The sequence below is a fragment of the Strongylocentrotus purpuratus genome, unplaced genomic scaffold, assembly GCF_000002235.5.
Source record: "Strongylocentrotus purpuratus isolate Spur 01 unplaced genomic scaffold, Spur_5.0 spur5_scaffold_1, whole genome shotgun sequence".
In the NCBI taxonomy this organism is placed as follows: domain Eukaryota; kingdom Metazoa; phylum Echinodermata; class Echinoidea; order Camarodonta; family Strongylocentrotidae; genus Strongylocentrotus; species Strongylocentrotus purpuratus.
The window spans coordinates 29,911,732-29,933,080 of record NW_022145594.1 but is presented as its reverse complement, the minus strand read 5'-3'; the positions used below and the strand labels follow the sequence as shown (position 1 = coordinate 29,933,080).

General features: G+C 38.2%; 1 protein-coding gene across 6 annotated transcripts in view; it reads left to right on the top strand.

The window, feature by feature from the left end:
* The window catches only part of Oct (major octamer-binding protein), a 34,682-nt gene extending 17,772 nt beyond the window's left edge, over positions 1 to 16,910 (top strand). For 2 of the 6 annotated variants that reach the window (XM_030977000.1, XM_030976994.1), the window contains exons 3-12: positions 1,313 to 1,437; positions 2,021 to 2,179; positions 2,752 to 2,889; positions 3,869 to 4,090; positions 6,724 to 6,888; positions 8,828 to 8,950; positions 10,829 to 10,960; positions 13,291 to 13,404; positions 14,026 to 14,220; positions 14,844 to 16,910. In XM_030977000.1, the coding sequence (XP_030832860.1) occupies positions 1,313 to 1,437; positions 2,021 to 2,179; positions 2,752 to 2,889; positions 3,869 to 4,090; positions 6,724 to 6,888; positions 8,828 to 8,950; positions 10,829 to 10,960; positions 13,291 to 13,404; positions 14,026 to 14,220; positions 14,844 to 15,761 (2,291 nt within the window). In that variant the 3' untranslated portion in view covers positions 15,762 to 16,910. 6 annotated transcript variants of the gene reach the window in all.
* Positions 16,911 to 21,349: the final 4,439 nt, after the last annotated feature.

Below are 21,349 nucleotides of genomic sequence, written 5' to 3'. Positions count from 1 at the left end.
TGATCATGAAGTGCCTCAAAAATAAAAATCTCTGAGTGACAGGTTTTATTTTCTCCCATAGACGTTGGGGGAAACAGTTTTTTTAAATTTCGAATTCCAATCATAAATATCTTGATAATCAGACAGGCGATCGGCTTGTAAAAGTCATGGAATTCCTGAAAATGATAAGAAATTTGGCCCATTCTTCGTAAAGTTACAAGCACTATACACAGAAAGATGTATATGGGATTACCCTATATCTCTCACAGACCATGAGAGAAACAAATTTACCAAATATATGAATTAGTAGGCGGTTTCCCGGCAAATTTTTTATCATCATGTATTAGTCAAAACATATTCTTTCACATGATTGGTAATGAGAGCTTCCATTTCATTTTTTGAAATTGGGGCGTTTCCAATACTGGTCTTTACCTTTAAAGGATATTAGTGCTGTTGTGCCGAGGCTCAAACTTTCATATCCCCAGTTGAGTGTTTAAACTATTCTACTACAAACTTCCTTGTGAATGTTGAGGATCCTGAACAGTTGACAACAACATCATGCATATTCATGAATTTCAAAGTTACTCAGTAACATTCTGAAAAAAAAATCTTGGATTTAGCTCATGCTGCAATCATAATTATAAGCCTCTCGGTCCGTCAGGAATCCCATGACTTTTACAAGCCGATCGCCTATCTGATTATCAAGATATTGATGATTGGAAATCGAAACCAAATTTTGCATTTTCATAACACTACAGTCTTTTGGGGGAAAACGAGTATGGTAAAACCGGTCACTCAAAGATTTTACTTTTTGAAGTACTTTTTGATCATTTGGAAGCGTGATTTTTTTTAGTGCTTTAATATTGCACCATATCACAGACACTGATAACACGTAGGGTCGTGCATCTCAGATTTAACATTGTTAAACGTTCCCTTTAAGGATCCTTAACAGCTTACAACGACATCATGCATATTCATGATTCTTAATCGTGACTCTAGTCTTGCAATTGCTACAGCAAACATTTTTTTTTCTTTCTTGTTTTTTTCCAGAGGGTGGACAATTTTTTTGTTTATTAGTTTCATATCAATTTGCAATGTCAATACATCAAATATACACAAAAGATATTTAAGTTATACAAAATATGAAGAAGCACAATATGAAGAAGCACAATATGAAGAAGCACAGGTGACGCCTATTGCATAAAATAATCAAATACAGTCCTCATTTCTTCTCAAATTTATCACACTGTTGGTTTTTTATAAACATTCTTGACATTCTTGACATTTTTATGAATATTCTTGATCACTGATATCTCTTTGACTTGTACTTTAGGTAAGGAGGTTGTGATGATACAAGCAGGAGGGGGCGATGCCAGTCAGCAGACACGCCCCCAGACGGCAACTCCGGTAGCTACTTCGGTCGTACCTGTCAGCATCACCCCAACTCAGATGATTCAGGTGAGTACAATCCCCCCACTCCCCTCCTCCCCCTCATAGAGGTGTTGTGGTCAAGTGGATAATTAAGTCTCCGGACTGTGAACCACAAGGTACAGGGTTCAAATCCCTGCCACAACACTAATACCCTTTGGCAAACAACTATAAAACGGCTAAAAAACACCAAGGCAAACAAAACAACAACTACAAATACAAAAACAGGCAGAGAAAAAATTGGAAAAATCTGAAAAGCACTCTGATAATTAAATGTTTAACAATGTGTGCATTACAGATATTGATTGACACTATGGGAATCTCACCTCATATTATCTTGATAACCTTTTCACCAGAAGGAATTCTCACCTTTTCTATTGAAAATCTGTCAAAGCTCAAACAAAGTCCTGTTCCATCTCATGTACCCGTTTACCTTTGGCTATATCTATCTAGGTAGTGGCCTTAAGTTCATTTGGCCAGCCCATGTAGGTTTACCCAATCACCGCCATGAAAGCCCAGGGCTTATTAAAAAAATTGAAAATCTGAAAAAGCTAAAAATTCAAAGTCCTGTTCCATCTTATGTACCCCTTTACCTTTGGATATTTCTATCTAGGTGATGAGTTCATCTGGCCAGCCCACGTTGGTTCACCCGACCAACGTCATGACGGCTCAGGGCCTAGCTGCGCAGGGTTTCTCAGCCTTCCAACCGCAGGCAGCCCAACTCCAGGCCATTGCAGGGCATCTCCAACAACCACAGCAGTTCCTGGTCAATGTGAGTACTGGATGTGATCGTAGCCAGTTGAGAGAGATAGTTGCGTCACTGAGAGAGTGAGGAGGGAACTCAAAAGAGTTTCATCTGATTTTGTGCTTGTTTATTGTTGGTAAAAATGTTTCATCTCCTCTCCAGCAACTAAATTGTATTTTATTGATATTTTCAAGAATTATCAATGTTCAGCAACAATGTTATATTACCAAAATGTGTCAATACAAATTTTTGTTCCAACTCATTGTGTTTCTCAATGCAACTCTGTGTTGAAGGTAATTATTTAAAGCTTTGCAATTGACCTATGAAAATGTGTACAAGTGTCACAACTATATCTATCAAAGAACTAGGGAAAATTGTAGTGATCTTTAAAATAGCACACTAAATCATGAAATAAAAATGACAAGAAAAAGTTATTTTGTGAAAATTGTGGATCAGTTTATAGAAATCTATATAATTCTACTAGGCCAAGTTATGGGATATCAAGCAAAGAAAGAGGAAGAAATGTTACTCTAGAAAACAATATGTCAAAATTCCCCCAAAGGAATTCCCAATTTTTTTCTGTTATCTTGCTTTGATAGCCTGGATCAGGTCAGGTACTCCTGCAGACTCTACCCTTTGCACAGGCCGGTGCCACCCCCATAGCTCTGGCTAACTTCCAGGGTGCGCAACAGGTTGCACTGGCTACCTCTGCTGCTCAGATGCTCAAGTCACCCACGGTAAGTTTATACCAGTGTGTGGCAGACTGTTGTATGTTGAGATCTGGGGGGGGGGGGGGGTTCACAAAGATCCTAAGTTGGACTTAACATTTATGGAAAGCCGTCAGCTTCTTTGAAAATATTTTGTAAAAGTTATTTTAAAAGGGATAAAACATTGATTAAAATCAAGATATTTTCTATTATCATAAGAGATTTCATGTTCTTGATGTGGAATTCATAAAAAGTCTAAAATACTTGAGTTTTCGCTATTGAATATATTTTATGTTGAGGCTACAAATGGCTCTCCATAATTTTTAAGTCCAACTTAAGAGTTAAGTTCGACTTAGGATCTTTGTGAAACACCCCCTGCTCTCCTAACTCATCAATTCAAACACTTTGATAATCTCAAAGATCACAGACCTTGTTTCATTGTGTGATATAATGCTATAGAAAACATATAATTAAAACAGTGCTGGAAGAGAGGGTGTCAATGACTAATGGCATTCCTGTTGGGCAACTAATAACTTAAATCTTTGTTTCCTGGGTGACAACTAAGACAAGTTCATTAAACTACCAACATGTTTGATGTTTTATGTGAATTTCGTCCAGTCGAGCATTAAGTCAACCACCTAGAGTTGAATTTGGTTTCCTAACCAGTTGTCTAGGTGGACTGTCTAGCGACCGAAAAAGAGCCCTGTCTGATGCCTTATTGTGACCAAGGCGTGTTGTCACCATCATCCTCACATCACCACCACCATCATCACCATCTTCATCGTCATCATCTCCTCCTCCTCTATCTCTTCCTCATCTCTCCACCAGGCCAGGGTCCCGTTTCACAAAGCCTTTATTCAATGACAAATGACAAAATCAGTGACAAATCCGCTGATAACCAATCAGAAGCAAGGATTTCAGTAGCTTATAACAAAAACTGTCATTTGTCACTGATGACACGTTTTGTGAAACACTCCCAGTACTAACCCCATTTACTCTGATATTCCAGAACCAAATCAAGATGGCCACCATGCAGAGCGCGGCCCAGCAGCTCCAGGCAGCCGCCGCCGCGTCCACCAGCCAGGTCCAGACCACCCAGACCACAGCAGGTACCTCCCAGGCCGTGGCTGCGGCAGCCGCCCAGCTGGCAGCACCGGTCCAGACCATCACAACAGCACTAACGCCGCAACAGCTGCAACTCCTGCAACAGCAGCAAGTCCAGGTTATCAGCGTGAGTATCTTTGGTACCGGCCCGCTGAAGCCTGTGTGTGAAAGCGGCTTTAATGCGTATTATAACGGCCATTCTCTCACTGAAGTCCTCTTTCACACATGAGCGACTGAACTGTATTCTAATAATTTCACTCAATTTGAAGCTCATGTGGGAAAGGGGCTTCAGTGAGTATTCTAATGACCATTTGCTCTGAAGGCCATTTCACACATGAGGTGTTAAGCTGTACATCACAAAATATGCTTCAATGCAATGAGTGTAAGTGTCTGGCAGATGTCTGTGTGTTGTGGCAGATGGAACGATGTGGATGGATGTTTGACACCTGGGCACGTCTTACAGAGAGTTGCGATGGATCCAAATCAATCGCAAGCTGCAGTCTCCTATCTCTGATGTAAATATTTGCGATTGATTTCAACTCTTTGTAAGACGGGGGGCCCTGATGTTTATATCATGAAAAATTCATTCCAAAGTTTTTACTATTCGTGGACAGCAGCCTGTCTTTTAAGTTGTGATTAACAATATTGGTTTTCAGTTTTAGATTTATTGTAAGATAATCTGGCTAAGGTTCATTATCATGCTAAACTGACTACAAATTATGTATTCAATATCATGCAATATGTATACAAGCATACTGATTTCCTTAAACTATCATCATATATATATATATATATATATACAAGCTTACTGATTTTCTTACCCATTTACATGTGCAATGTATAGCATTGTTACGACACATCTTAATCTACATTACCCCCACAAAGGGATTAATGATATATATTAACGCATTATTTATTCAGTATATTAACAAAACCTGTTCTAGACATTTTTAGCTTTTGGCGTTCTAATTTTTTTCATGTTGATGATTGCCCTTGGAAAGAGTGTTTAATTCTGATTGCCATCTGCTGGGACTGTGCTTGTAACTTCAGTAGCAAATGATGTTAAAAATAGAAGGAAACAAATGAAAGAAACTCTGCAAGAACAAAACATTAAGAATAAAGAAGAATGACTATTGTGACATGAACTTGAAGTGGACTTCAAGACTTAAAGTATATATTGATGGGTATGCTTGGCATTTCAGTCTTCAGTTTGTTTTCAAGGCTTTCAAAACCTGCGTGAAATAAAGTGCATCTGTCTGTCTTCACTTTTGAGCTCTGTTCATTGCAGGCATGAGAAATCTCTTGTAAGCAGCTCAATTTAGCTGAGTTTGAAATTCAATATGATCTCTTCGCAATACTCTTAAAGGCCCACTGCACTACTTGTAGCTACTTGCGCCCTCTATATAACAAACAATGCCTAATCGGTGATCATTGGTCCCCCATGATCCTCTTTTTCTTATGTTAACTGAGAGCTGAGTTGATGAGATAACCACCTGTTCAGTGACCTTGTAGGGCGGTCTAATCCCTCCTGTAAACTATGGCAGATAAGCTTTAATCCGGACACTCATGTAAACACGAAATTCTCTCCTAAAATCGCAAGTGGTCAAGATTCAGTTTTTTACTGCAAAATTGACTGTCTCAAACAATCTACAAAAGTTTGTAAAGCTAAAGTTTCTTGTTTTAAAGTACGTTTTTTTTTTAAAAATGGGGATTAATGTGGTCTAATGTGATGGGCGAGCAAGAAAACAATTTAATGAAATACAATCCTCACCAGTTGGATCTTATGTAAAGCCTAAGAAATGAGGCATTTGTTGTCATTGGGTTAAAGGGACTTTGTAACATTGTTCAGATGAGAGATAGTGGTGCTAAGGTAGTGATTTCAAATTTTCAATGCTAGATGTACAATTACAGATAATCTGAAAATTTGAGTGAAAACGGACCATTATTCATGGTACAAATTGGGAAAAACTGATCTGATCGATTCCTTAATTCTCCCAACTATATTATTTTACTTCTATTCTGCTACTTGTCAAAGCCTGTTTAGCATCAAGACAAGGACAATTTAATTACATTTTAGGTGAATGTAAATCGTCACAAAGCAATAAAATGGCTCTACATTCCATTCCAGACAGTTAAGTGTTGACAGATTTTTATAGCCTGTTTTATGTATTTTTCTCATGGAAAAACGGTTGGGAAAATTCAAAAATGGTTGGGAGAATTTACTGTTAATCACTGTTAGAGGGTGCCTCACATCGACGCCTTCAAAGAAAACCATAGATATCTTTGTGGTTTGAGAATTTGTTCAGGATTTTTTGCATGTCAGAGGGTTAGTATAGTAGAAGGAATATAGTTAGTAACATTTTATACAAAAATTAAGCAATTTTTTTCATCAACCTTCAACAATGTTACCGAGTCACTTTAAGGTATTGGTCTCCCTCTACTTGTCATATTTTCTTAATATCATGCCTGCTATGATAAAACCGCTTTGTTGCATATATATCATGCCTTTGGAGCTAGAAGGGTGTTACGTCGAAAACCATAATACAACAGAGTTAATGCCCTTTTGGCTCTGAACAGCCAGCATCTCATTCTCTTGTTACATGTAATGCATGGGAAATAGTAACCACATGTTTCACAAAAAGCCTCTCTCTTTGCCACCACCCCCAAAAGCTGCATTGTGAGTGTTACATGCTACCCTAGCTCTGCATGGTTCCCCCCGCTTTGCTTGTACACCTCCCCTCCTCTCATTCTACCCCGCAGCCTTTCGCCGACATCACCAGGATGTGGGCTAATCAGCAACAGCCGCAACAGCAGCAGCAGCAGCAACAAAACCCGCAATTCCAGCAACAGAACCAGCAGCCGATGCAGCAGCAACAGACACTTCCTCAGCAGCAACAACAGCAGCAAGGCGTGCAACAACCAAAGGTCCCAGTGACTTTCACTCAACCAACTTTCCCTTAATCTTTCCTCCATGCTGTGTTGTTTGGTATTGAAGTTGTTCTTGTCGTGCACTCTTTCTACAAACTGTGTAGCATGTACATTTGAACACTTGCGCCTCCTTTTAACTACTAACGCAACCACTGGTCCCCATAGCTAGCTGTCTTTTCTGCCTCTCTTCCTTTAATTTTCATCTCTCTCTCTTTTTCTCTCATATTCTTACACTGACTCTCCTTTTCTTTCTCTGTCTTTTCTGTCTCTCTTCTCCCCTCTCACTTTCCCCTTATTTTTCCTCTCTTTCTCTTTCTCTCTCTCTCTCTCTCCCTCTCTCTTTCTCTCCTTCTCTCTCTCTCTCTCCCTCTCTCTCTCTTTCACTTTCCCTCTCTAAAGCAATTTTTCAAGCCTTAGCCATAGTGTTATTGCCTAATCTAACTATTACATGACTAACAGGAACATTTCTAGTAATCTCCATCCTATAACATTCATAGCATTATTCCTTAACATTGACAGCATACATTGGAGTAAAAGCAAATATCATTCAGTGATTTTTTTTTTGTCTCTGTTACTAAGAATACCCTGTTTTGTGACTATTCAAGTTCTAACAAATAGAGCCATTGATGTATTTTTGAACTGTGCATGTTACCTTATTTCATACATTATACACTGACTAACATTTGCTTGAGGGTACGGTAATACCAATTTGTATTTGTTATTGACTCTTACAACGTGTGGTGCATATGAAATGTAGGAAATATTCAATGTTTATATGTTTGTCTTAAATGACAGTTTACTTACCGCTTAACTACATTTCTATTTCTGATGTGCATCCTGCGAGCCATATACAATTAACAACCAATTTATACATACCCATACCTAGTATTGCAATTTTTTAAGTAGGTGAAAAATTGATCTGTCCCATTTCATTTTTCTTGAGAAAGTGATATATTGAAGCTTACATCTGAAAATATTCAACACGTGCCCTAAATCAACCAGTCCTTCTTTCATTCTTGAGTTTAAAAAAAAACATCAAATTTAATTTACAAGGGGTATGAATAATTTAGTTGTTAACTTTAGGTCATGTTTGTTTCAAAGATCTTCTTCATGTATGTACCCTTGTTGAATTCCTGAAGTGCAGTGGTAGTATTCTGTTTGTGGTGGAGGGGGGGGGGGGGTGGAGGGGAGGGGTAGTGAAAACTAACCAGTGACCCAACATTTGTTCCAATTGATCCATGCTTTTATATGTCAAAAATATAGCTGGGGGGGGGGGGGGGGGGTGTTGCAATTGTTTTTTTGTAGCTAGATCTAGGGTTAGGTCTCGAGGTGAAGCTAGCAATTTGATTTGTGTGGGAAATGACCGCAGAGAAGTTGTGTGTGCTGTATAATCCAGGGAGCACTTTCGTCACTTTTGAAGTGGTCATCGATGCTACAGTTGAGTGTGTCATATAGACCTCTCCATTGGTAATGATGTGTAAATAAATAAGGGGGCAACTGAGAATGTGCTGTTTTCAAAATGATACACTGAACTTAATCTCTCCATATTTTACCCTCATATGGAATACTGGTACAGATTCCCGTAACCTATGACAAGTACCATATCCATACAGATATAAATAGTACATTCTGGAAGTCCACAGTATATTGTCATATGACTTACTGTAGTTCTAACAGTACATAAATATGCCAATGCATGTTTTGAACATTTTGTTTGATGCTGCCGTATAAAGGACATTTACTTTGTGGTTTCAGTGTAAGAGATCCTCATCAGTGATGTCACATCTTAAGTTATGTTACACAAGTTCCACATGACATGCAATTATGGAATTGGTAAAGTCTACTTCCAATATATTCTCTTGTGCTATAAATTTCTCCTTATCATGAATTTGTCAATAACGTGGTTTGTCACCATGTGTTTTGTTGTTGATTGCAGATTGCACCTCAGCTGCCGGGTCAGCTACAACAGATCTCGGCACAAGACCTACAACAGTTGCAGCAACTCCAGCAACAGAACCCCAACCTGCAACAATACGTCTTCTTACAAGCTCCCTCCCAGGTAAGGTCTAACGTGAATATGAATCCGATGGCTGACAGACTGTGCAGACCACATGAAAGCATGTATGGTGGGACGAGCACAGACTTTTTGTAATCACTATGGTTACCTGACATTTACTCCCGCGGCAATTGCTCCGTGCTTTATTTCGCGAGAGGTATAGGATTAGAGATCTAACTACAATATGGTTTTACATTAGGTATAGATTTAGGATTAGATATAGTGTTGAGTACAACCTTTGCAGGAGAGGATTTATCTTTAGCGCTAAATTGATCACATATTATTCTTCAAATTGGAAATAAAATTATTTCTCCTACTGTTACTTTGTTAATAAATGTAATGTCTCTAAAATGATTATGAATCTTTCAACGTGCTGCCAATTTAAAGATTTTAAAGATTATTTTCCTTTTTAAAACTCTTGGGATCAAATGCAATACATTCATGAAATAAAAATAAATGCAGTGTGTGTGCAGAATTTTTTGGCCTTTCTTATCATGCATCTGGCATATTTTTTTTTTTTTTTTGGGGGGGGGGGGGTGGTGCTCTCAATCGAAAGTTATGGAGCCAACCACAAAATGTGGAATGATTGTGTTGAAAGGGTTAAGAATTTGGATAGTGTAGGACATTGACACTGAGCAATTGTGTACAACCAAGGACTTCATCTGTAGCTATACTGTGGGACTGATATTGACTGCTGTGAATCGCATGCATATTATAAAGTAATTAACCGTGTTAGAGTGTTTTGGGTGTGTAATTTTGATTTTCATAACATCATGTGGGTTTAAGCATGTTGATTTTACTAAGATGGTGATAAGGTTGCTGTAATCATTTGCTTGACATGTTTTGAGGTGCATCCAGTCCTCTTTGGCTGTTTGCTATCAGATTTCTTATTAAATGGCAATAGGCTGTATTAAACCTAAAACGCATATTAGAGGCCGCAGGCAAGACATCGCAAGGGGTCTGACTTGTGGAAATCTTGATATTAAACTTCATATTTCTGATTTTAAAAGCACTGTTGAAAGGGATAAATATGTGTTAAAGCTATCCAGACTTTTTTGATTCATGTTTCTTTATAAACTTTATTATTCTGTGGACAAACATGTTATAGATAGGGCATAATTACATGCTCGTGAAGCCAGGAATATTGACGCCAACAAATGAAAGTCTATATATACCGGAGATTGATGGACAGGAGAGAGAGAGAGAGAGAGAGAGAGAGAGAGAGAGAGATCACAAGTGGGGGGGGGGGGGGGGGTGGTGAATGCAGTGTAACAAGTGTTAGACATACAGGAGCAATTTTGTTAGTCTATGAATGTCCATGCCTATACATGTATGCATGTTTGATATCATAAATCTCATACTTTCATTATTCTATTAATTTATTTCAATGCTATGTGAGATGTGTTTGATATGAATACCGTGTGGATGTTTGTGTATTAACAGCCACAACACAGCGGGAGTTGTCACATTTGTTTGTAGAAAGATTTGAATTTATAGAGATATGTTACATAAAGATTTGGCATGAAGACATTGTTGTGCATTTAATTTGATTTTCTGCTTTTATAAAAATTGATTTTGAGTTTGTTTGAGATGTACTATTCACCTTTCCTGTAGGTCATTTGAGGGGAATTATATGTGAGACTAGGTAACAGGATATTACTTTTCAAACATTCATTCTGTCCTAAAATGAGGATTACAGTTCATAGATTCCATGTATAATGTAGTAGAAGTAGTACAAGTAGCAGTGATAGTCTTCCATCCATACCCTACCATTGCATTGTGCTAATAAGCATGGCTTTATTCCCTCCCCACCCACCCTCTCATCATCGGGACTACCTCCACCACCACCACCATCGTCACCACCCCCACGACCCCTTCTAGGTTCCCACAAACATGCAGCAAGCCCAACAACTCTTGCTGCAACAACAGCAGCAACAGCAGCAACAACAGCAGCAGAATCTGGCCCAGCAACAGGGGCTGTTGCAACAGTCGCATGTCGGCATGCTCCCCCAGGTAGTTTCCATAGTTCCTCTCACTAGCTTTTAACCCGTCTCTCTGTCATCTTTTCTTTTACCATGACTCATGCAGAGCTGCCAACCATTACGTTTTTCCCAGAGTTATTCAGTTTTTTTCCTCCAAATTACGTTTTTTCTTCATAAAATACGTTATTTAAAATAATTTGTATAATCCTTTGTTTTTCGTTTTGTTTACCTACTGCACGTCAATCAACTGCCATAAAATGTTGATTTGATCACAAATTCAATAGAAGGCTGAGGTTAAAACATACTTGAAGAGAAAAATATTGTCATAAAGAATGAAATGCTGATAATACCAAAATAACAACAAAAAAATATCTACTTGTAAATAAACTATGGAAAAAAACAGCATGAGGAATGGACATTTCTGCAATGTCCATTAGGGTTGCAATGCAACCCTAAAGAATTCCTTTTTTGGGGGCCTGAAATTCCTTTTTTGCCATCACGGTTCCTTTTTTTTTGGTCGCACAAGGTTGGCAGCTCTGCTCATGTAGTATGAATTTTGATTTCTTTAATCGCAGGTAGATTCTGTATATACCCCTTTCACACTAATGAGACCGACACCAGACCGACAACAGGCTGAACAGAGAATCATGTATACCGAATGGCTTATAATCGGTCTATTTGTTGTCGGTTAGGGCCGGTTTTGTAGTGTGAGTGGGGTATGAGATCCCGTTCAAGCTTTTTATGTGATATTTTCGCCCTTATTTTTGTGTTATGTCCCATACTTGTAACTTAAATTGATTTCTTTAGTTGTATCATGTCTCTATAGGACCTCTCACTTTTTTGCTTCAGTTGAAAGCTCACGTGGAGCTGTGAAAAGTTCCCTTAAAAAAAAAAATGATCCCTGGATATTTAAAAAAATTAACTGTAACAAAATTTCAAAATCAGATTTTTGTTATTATTCTTTTCTTCACTTGTAAACTAAGATCAAATTCATACACTTTTTAGTGAGAAATATTCTGCAAAGAACTCTCTATATCTCTGCATTTTGTTGGTGCCCAGATATATGGTTTAGATATTTCTTCAAATTAAGTAATGACAAGTATATTTTCATAGAGGTTTCTTTCCAATAAGTATATATATATTCTAAAGCACTAACATTCCACTTGTAATTGCTTCAGATAAAAATCATGTTGTGAACAAAAAAGGACACTCAGGAACGGTGTGAGTGATGTGTTCAGGCTTATTTACTTTCATGCTACAATATATATTGCATTGAAAGTCAGCTTCAAGTATTTTGCAATTAACTTGTTTATTGAAGTATTAGAGTAGGATCAAACAAAGAAAGAGGAGGAGGGATAGGGGAGGGGTCAGAGAGGTAGGCTATTATTTCATCATATCAGGGCCTTGTTTCATAAAAAATTATTATCAACGATAAGTTACAATAACTGTGATAAGCTACTGAAATCATGGCATTTGATTGGCTGAGAGCAAATCTGTCATAGATATTTAGCATTTGTTATTGATACAAGGTTTTTGTGAAACGGGGCCCAGATTTGTATTTTTTTAATGCCACAGACATGTTTGCTGCATGCCCAGCATGGCTGCTAGCCTCATGATATTGTGCTGCTAACACTAATCGTTCTGTGACTCTATGCAGTTAGTGTGTAAAATTTCATCAAAAAAAATTATAGGGCAACCAAACCCTTGTAAGCCAGAAAAACAAGAGAAAAGAATGGCGAAATTTTGAAATATATCGGACCAAGAACAGGATAGTTACATGTGTTTGAAATGTGAGATCACTAAAGCTATGTGAATCACAAATTAATCAACTCATTCTCTAGATTGTGACGTATTCATGGACAACGTTCCTGTTTGTTGTGTACAAAAATATTTTAAATTTCTGTTTTTCTCCTAAGCGCCTACTCCCTTTTGGCAGGTCTAGAACTATATTGCAGCTAGCATTATTATCATATACATATAGTATTAAGGGTTCTCTGAAAAGATAAGACCCTCCTAAGTCATACATATTGAAAAGTTGACATTTTAGACATTTTGTGTGCTGGAACGAATGAGAAAGTTGTCCAGCACTTCCGCAAAGTGACGCTACCATTTCAACATTTTATGCATACTTTTTAAACAAAGGTTGTTCTTGACAACCTGAAAGCTTGACCAAGGTTTTCCTGACATATCAACAATTGATGTATGCAGACTGGATTCCAAGTATTGTAGTAAATTCATTAACAACATGTTAATGGAATAACTCGTCACTAGGTCCCCAGAAAGAAATATCAATAAATTTGATAATGTTAGTGAACCGGTTTATTGATTTACTTTTTTCCCCTTTTCACTTGAACCTAACAGCAATCCCTTATCCAAGCTCAAGCCATCAATGCACAACAACAGTTGCAGCAACAAGCACTGACTGCAGCAGGAATCCAGTCTGTGTCCGCTGCCGCAGCCGCTGCAACAACAAATGTAAGTCACTACCACGCAGTTCTGGGCCCCGTCTTATAAAGAGTTGCGATTGATCCAAATCAATCGTAAGTCCTCAAATCAATCACAAGTTTGCAGTCCCCTATCCCTTATGTACATATCTGCGATTGATATCGATTGCAAATAAGTTACGATTAATATCAACTCTTTGTAAGACGGGGCCCGGTAGTACCAAATGATAAAACCCACTGACATATTAATACATGCTCATGAATGGTACATGATCTATAGCCAAATTTCTTGTTCTCCTCAAGGTCACTACTAAGTGCAGGGCCTTCGCTGTGGAATGCTCTCCCTCGAGAGATTCGTAATAGCAGATCAGTTAAAGTGTTTAAGAAGAATCTTGAAAAGTATCTGTTTAATGCATGTTCCATCTTACTTCTGTTCCTTTGTTTATAATGCAGATGCTTTTATGTGATATTATTTTTTTGTTCTTCTTCGTCACAAGTGCGCCTTGAGCTCAGAATGTTACCGTCTGTAACCATCTCCAGCTCCAGCAACCCCAGAAGCAAGGGGGTGGAGTAACCTTCGTAACCACCCCACCCATTGCTCACACGTCCTATATACATGTAAATGACTATCTCGTCTGATATTCCCTCACAGGCCCAGAGTGTTACTGCCCAACAGCAGCTCCAGCTCCAACAAGCCCAGAAGCAAGGGGGCGGAGTGACCTCCGTCGCTGCCCAACCCATCCCCAGTATTCCTCACAGCCATGTTGAAGAGCAGACGGATCTGGAGGAGCTGGAACAGTTCGCTAGGACCTTCAAGCAGAGGCGAATCAAACTGGGCTTCACACAGGCAAGTCTTGCACTGACGATCATGACAACCATGTAGTCCAACCTGCTTTAGTGACCATCTGGACAGAAAGACAACTTGCCTTTAAAGACCACCTGTTTTTAAATTCCCTTGAACAGAATTTTTCACTAAAACATGTATTAAAGCCCCACTGCACTACTTCTAGCTACTTGCGCTTTCTATATAGCAAACCATGCCTAATCGGTGACCATTATTTTTACGTAAAGATATTTTTCATGGATCAAGGATTTAAGGACAAATTCGTGAGGACAAATTTGCATAAAGCCACAACCACTACAAATACACTATTCAATAATTATCATTCTATTATTGTGGATCATGAACTCATTACTGGGTATCACAGAAAATATTAAATGAAGAAATGAAAATAGTCTATTGTAGTGCCCCATTACGATAAACTGTACTGCATGACCTGAAGACGGCGTGTGCTACCGCGGTAGACGATGTGTGTGCGACATGCAATAGGGCTTGCATTAGTAATTTTGACATGCGACATAACATGCTGGAAATATTTCTGCGTGTTAATTTCCCCAACGAAAATAACTGTTTAAACAGTAGCTCTTCGCTCATGACTTTCTGTTCTCTCTTTTCAATACACCATGCAGGGTGATGTTGGTCTGGCCATGGGCAAGCTGTATGGCAACGATTTCAGCCAAACAACCATCTCTCGCTTTGAAGCTCTCAACCTGAGCTTCAAGAACATGTGCAAGCTCAAACCTCTCCTACAGAAATGGTTAGATGATGCCGATACAACCGTATCCAACCCTGCACTCCTAGGTCCTCACAATAGCCCCGAAGGCATCAACCGCCGCAGGAAAAAGCGCACAAGCATCGAGACCAACATTAGGATATCGTTGGAAAAGAGCTTCCTCATGCAGCCGAAGCCAACGTCGGAAGAGATTGTCCTCCTCGGGGAGCAGATGGGTATGGAGAAGGAGGTGGTGAGGGTATGGTTTTGTAACCGTCGACAGAAGGAGAAGCGTATCAACCCGCCGGTGTCGAGCCTGAATCTGCAGAACTTGATGGCGCACCACACCTCGCACTCCATATCATCGATGAACCTGTCACCAGGAGTCACCCAGATCCAGCAGACCAACCCTGGTACCCCTGTCACGCCGTCCACGCCCATCTCCTCCAAAATCATCAGCAGCATCAGTGCCGCCGCCGCCACCAACGGACAGAACCCCATCCCCATGCAGGCTAAGACCGTGGCTATACAGTCATCGGGGAGAACTATTGCGGTCAACTTGGTCTCTGCAACCAACGGTCAAGTCACAGCCACACCTGTGTCGACAGTCACTCCCATCGCGCTGACCGCCGTTACTCCGTCCACATCTGGCCAGCCACAGATGTCTCTAATCAATTCAGCCACCCACAGGGCTATCTTAGCTGCTGCCGTCTCGCAAAAAGCAGGGACAGGCAACACAGCAACACCAACGACAGCTACGCCAACTCTGTTGCAAACTGCTAATCAACTAGCATCGTTATCGGCAGTACCGAGTGGAACGCCGTCAAAGGGCTGAAGTAGACCCAAGTACTGGCTTTAAACTGGTGCCAAGGGAGTACTGACGTCGCTTCCTGGACATATTTTAAATTTTGAATTTGGCCATCTTTGATGCTGTCTGCATCTGATCTTGGAATGTCCACAATGGACAAGCCCTTGTGTTGGTTGCTTTCAAACGCCACAAAGATTTGTCTGGCAGGTATCGATAAAGAACTGTTTGGTTTCCTATGATCAATATTGAGCGTTTCAAGAGAGTTGAGAGAGACGAGAGCGGTCAGTCAGTAAGGTCAGTCAGTGAGGGCGACTGTCCAGTACCATCGTGGGGACATGTAGATTAACCCCTCTACCAATGCCGGTATTACAGGTTTTCTGCTGTCTTTGGCTCATTCGGGTTTGCCCTACATATCAGTCGGTTCAAATTCTGTCCATTCAAAGTACACAAAGTTTCCTCTCTTTCAAAATCTACACAAGTCACTGTATAAAATAATATTAATAATAATTTTCCGCTTTTATATAGCTCTTAATACATCTACGATGTCTCTAATCGTTTTACAGATATACTATTACCCCGGTCATTGGATTCAATACTTACAATCTCCACTCCCTGGGGAGCATTTCAGCTAGGCATTACTTGACGTTCAAAAAACTGTTGGAGCAAAGTTTAACCCATTTCTTCTCCTTCCTATGTTTCCCCTGATGTACACAAATACACTGCAGTATGCTTTTTAGGTTTATTATAATGTGTATCGGCCATTCAAATCGAAATTAAAATCCTGTGTTGGTAGATCTGAAATCTATATTTCTTTTGATACATTACCAGGGATTTCATCCGTCACAACAAATCAAATTGCGCTTTTCCATTTGTGTTTGTGTATATTTTATCATGAACTATTTATGTACATGCACTATGCAGCCCCTGATACCATGTCATTGTAGTTTAGCGCCAGGTTTCACCTCTATATGGAGAGTGAGATTGCAATCCAACGTTTGCATCAAAGCAGAAAAATAAGATAAACAAAATGCCGAAAGTTTGAAATAAATCAGACCCAATAAACAAAAGTTTGGATATATGAGATCACTATAATTATGCTAATCTCAAATTGGCAATTTGATCAGTGGATTTTTGATGTAGTCACTGACAACTCCCGTTTAGAGAAAAAAAAAAAAATCCAAATTGAACGTTTGTCATTTTTATCAATTATCTGTACAGAAGAGAAGACTCATTGTCACCTTACAATATTGTTATTGCTCAGAGAAATTGTGAATTATTTGGACCAACTGAACTTATTGTAAGTCGCATCCTGTTTAAACGATCAAAATTCATGTCTCTCTTCAACTTCTTGTAATCTTCAAAGGGCTTTGCAGTCGATCACGAAGGTGAACTGAATATCGCAAGCGGTGTGAGGAAGATATGATATTAAATGTGATAAGGGCATTATGTGAATGAAAGCATTGAAGAAATTTCAAACTAAATTTAGATAAATCATGTACGAGCATGCAAGGATAAACTGATTAGATTTTGAGTTTCAGTGCCGGGTCAAAGTTGACAGGTCATGATAGTGTAAACAATTACCAGGATATATATTGTTACCATGATATCTTAAAAATTATTAAAGCAATTTAAACTAAACTTGGATGAAGTATGTATGAGCATCCAAAGATGACCTGATTAGATTAAGGATGTCAAAGGGCAAAGGTCATAAGTCAGAAATTCATAACCGTGTAAGCATATACCAAAAATACTAGAAAACTTCTCTTTACTGTGATAACTTCAAAAGCATTGAAGCAATTCAAGCCAAACTTGGACAGAGTATGTATGAGCATGAAGGAGAAACCGATTAGATTTTGAGGGTATGAGGTCAAAGGTGAAAGATCACAGGGTCATAGAAGTGTAAATAATCCCAGAACTATCTTATTACTGTGATAATTTAACAATGATTGAACCAATGTCGCCCAAACTGGGCTCAAGTATGTAAAACCTTTAAAAAGACTAAATGAAGAGCATTTGGTATCATGAGGTCAGATGTTAAAGGTCACATGATCATTGATCGATGAGTATTAATGGATTCACCTTGCGATATCTCTAGTAAAGACTTTAATACAGGAACCTAGGACAGGCTTTCGGCTACATAACCTGGACCCGATTGGTAGTAGGGTTAACCCTGCTCAATATATGTATACGCAGAGGCACATTAGAGACTCGTCTTATTCATTTTTCTGAATCATCAGGATAAAGTTAATAGTACTTGTATGTTTGTAAATTTTAAGTGAAAAAGCTTTAAGATTTCAAATGTTACATTGACCCTTTTCTTGCTTTAGCATGTTTAGAGCTTTAGAATTTCCATCCTTAATGTATCACTTCCGCTGAAGCTACAGTCAAACTAGACAGAAATAACCGTTTGGTATGGGTCATTGTTTAATAAAACTGACATTTGTCAACATTCCCTATGTATAGAGGCGGTCAGAGGAGCCAGATGTAATCTCGGCCGAACAACCGTCGATATCAGAGACTGAAGCTTTCGGTCTACATTCAACCTGCTTTAGTGACCACCTGTCTACAAAGACCACATTTTTTGTCTCCCTTGAAAATGGTTTCTCATTGACACATGTACTAAAGGAACCTGTCTACAAAGACCACATTTTTTGGGCTCCCTTGGGCGGTCGCTATAGACAGGTATGACAGTATATCCACAAATTAGTTAGCTGTTGTTGTGGAGATAACAGGGCTCCACACCCATCTTTTTTTAGTCAGGGGTGAGGATATAAAATTAAAATTTGGAATCGGACTTCCATTTTGGGTGCCGGTTTATCCTGTTAAAGAGCAAAAAATCAATGAAAAGGTGTTTAGGAATTGAAATGATGTTGATCCAAAGACCATTTTGTTAATATTTTATTTTTTCAATTAATTGTCTTATTCTTACTAATGAATTCTGAAATACATACATGCATATATCCCTGTAATTTCATGCAGTTTAGCAAGTACTTTCATTAATCTGTTATTGATTTTTACAGTGGGTATTGAAGTAAAAAAATAAATATAAATCTTTTTAGAGATATTGTTTTTAAATTTATTTATTTAACAAGTCACTTTATCATCACATGAGAGTTTGAAATAGATTTTATGATTCCCAAACAAAGTATAAAATAATGTATTTCAATTGGTTTAATGGAATCAATTCAAATATCTGTAATGTGTAAGCTGTTTTACGTTCATAAGAAATGAGCTGGCAGTGCATTTACGATACTGTCAGGCCTGTGTGAATTATTATCGGGAAGTTAAACAACTTCAGAAAATGTCTGTATTCCTGGTGTCCATGAAAATATTGGATATTTAACTTATTTGAATCTTACTATTGGTGTGGTGGGTGGGTGGAAATGTCAAGATTTTGGAGTTTCTCCAATTTTCTGCTCCGTAATTTAGCTCAAACCGTTTTGATAAGCAATGTAAATTCTGACTGTTTACTGGAAAAATAACACTTTTTTCTGTAACTTATACTGGATTGTCTTACCTTGAAAATTAATATTTGCTTTATTGGACTTTTCCTTTCTTAAATAACACCAAAAGAAAACACAAAATGACAGTCGTAAGCTTTTGTTAATACGCTTTATAATTACTTTTTCTACCCCAAAAAGTTACTTTGCCTTGTAGTTTTATAGATGTAGTTGTTTTATAGTGATAAGAAAGATACGATATACCTCGGCTTTTTACTGCCCAGAAGATTTGAGTGGTTTGTTTATGTAAATACATAGAGAAAAATGATGGACCATGATTTGAATTTTAGTCAGTATTTGTAATTTATTTTGCACTTTCCTCTGTTTTTATACTGTATAGTGTTTCCACTTTCTTGTACGTTTGTTTGCATTTCCAAATACTTGTTTTATACCATATTTGTATATGTATTTATGTTTGAAATGTTGCTGCGATTTTCGTATGGCTGTGAAAGAAGAAAAAAAACAATGAAATTTACAAATATTTCAATGGCAGAATAAAAGAAACATGAAAAATTTGATTTTGGAAGTCATGATTGGATTGGACTTCAGAAGAATGGTGATTGGGTGGAAGAGGCGAGAAATGGATTGAGTACCACATGGTTCAAACCCTGATAAAAAATGAATACATGTACTTCACCTGCCCTAGAATTTACACTAGAAAGAAAGGGAGAGAGAGAGGAAAAGAGAGACAGGAGGAGAGAGAGAAAATGATTTGACAGAAAGAAAGAGAGAGAGAGAGAGAGAGAGAGATGGGCATGTGACTGACAGCACTCATAATTTTAAAATGACATACATGTAACACCATATCTGTTAGACAGTAAACCTCTTTAATACATGCCATTTTCTTTCTCTTTCTCCCACAATCCTCCTTGAACAGATATCTGTTAATACTCTCCACTTTTCCTTCTCTCTCCCTATGTGCCACCTTTCCATTTCTCTCTGTATATTTTGTTTACCATACTTCATCGTTCCTCTCTCCCTCCCCCTTCTCTCTCTCTCTCTTTGTATTCATTAATTCATTACGATCAAGGTACTGTATTGTCATATGAATAGTACATGTACTTATACATGTAGTATCCATATTACAACTTGTGTGTGTGTGTGTGTGTGTGTTTGTGTGCGCGTGTGTGCGTGTGTGTGTGTGTGTGCAGGCCTGATTGGCTGCACGATGTGACATATATGCATCTCTGATGGTATGACAGGCCAAGAAATTGCAGCCAATTGAGGCTTTGATTTATCTTGCTGAAAAAAACCTTAACATTACCTGCAATTGTAATACATTTGTACACGTTTGAATATATTTTTGAACACTTGGACCAAATCCTGATACAAATTGAATTTTTCTGTATCTCCTCTGTATTTGGTCTTGCAATTCATTCTGTTTGTTTTAAATACCGTAATAATAAATTACATCAATTAGTTTGGATTCATTCAGGTCTAAAGGTGAAGAGAAGCCTCTTAAAAGAGAAAAAACACAGAAAGCACAAAAGATGAAATAATATTCAAGTTTATATAAAACTCATAATTACATGATATAACACAAAAGCAGAGTAGAGCTTGTATGGCTATGCATGTTCATGTATGTACAACATAGTATAGCTACTGCAAGATATTGGCTTAAAGGAAATGTTTCAGAAAAAAATAAAGAGGGAAAAAATTGAAATGCAGAAGAGGTGGAGGAGTGGTCTACTGGATATTTCACTGAACTGTGGATAACACGGTTTGAGTCTCGCCACAGCGCTGAATGTCCTTTGGCAAGACATTAATCTACATTTGCCACACTCAACCAAGATGAGGTAAATGGGTACATGGTAGGAATTCATTCCTGGAGATGCTAGAGCGCCATAATGGCAGCCATGCTAAAACTGGGGTAATAATTGTTGATAGCCAGTGTCAAATCTGACAAACACAAGCGCTATACAAGAACCCACTATTATTTTCATTATCAGAAGCATACTTACATGTATTCAATAGTACATGTATAATATAAATTCAAATATTTCCAGAAGTAAACTTTTAAAAATAAGTACACTATTTGGAAGAATGTTTGAACAATTAATTCATACAAATTCATACAAATGGTTTGCAGGTTTAAAACTTTCAACACATGAACCA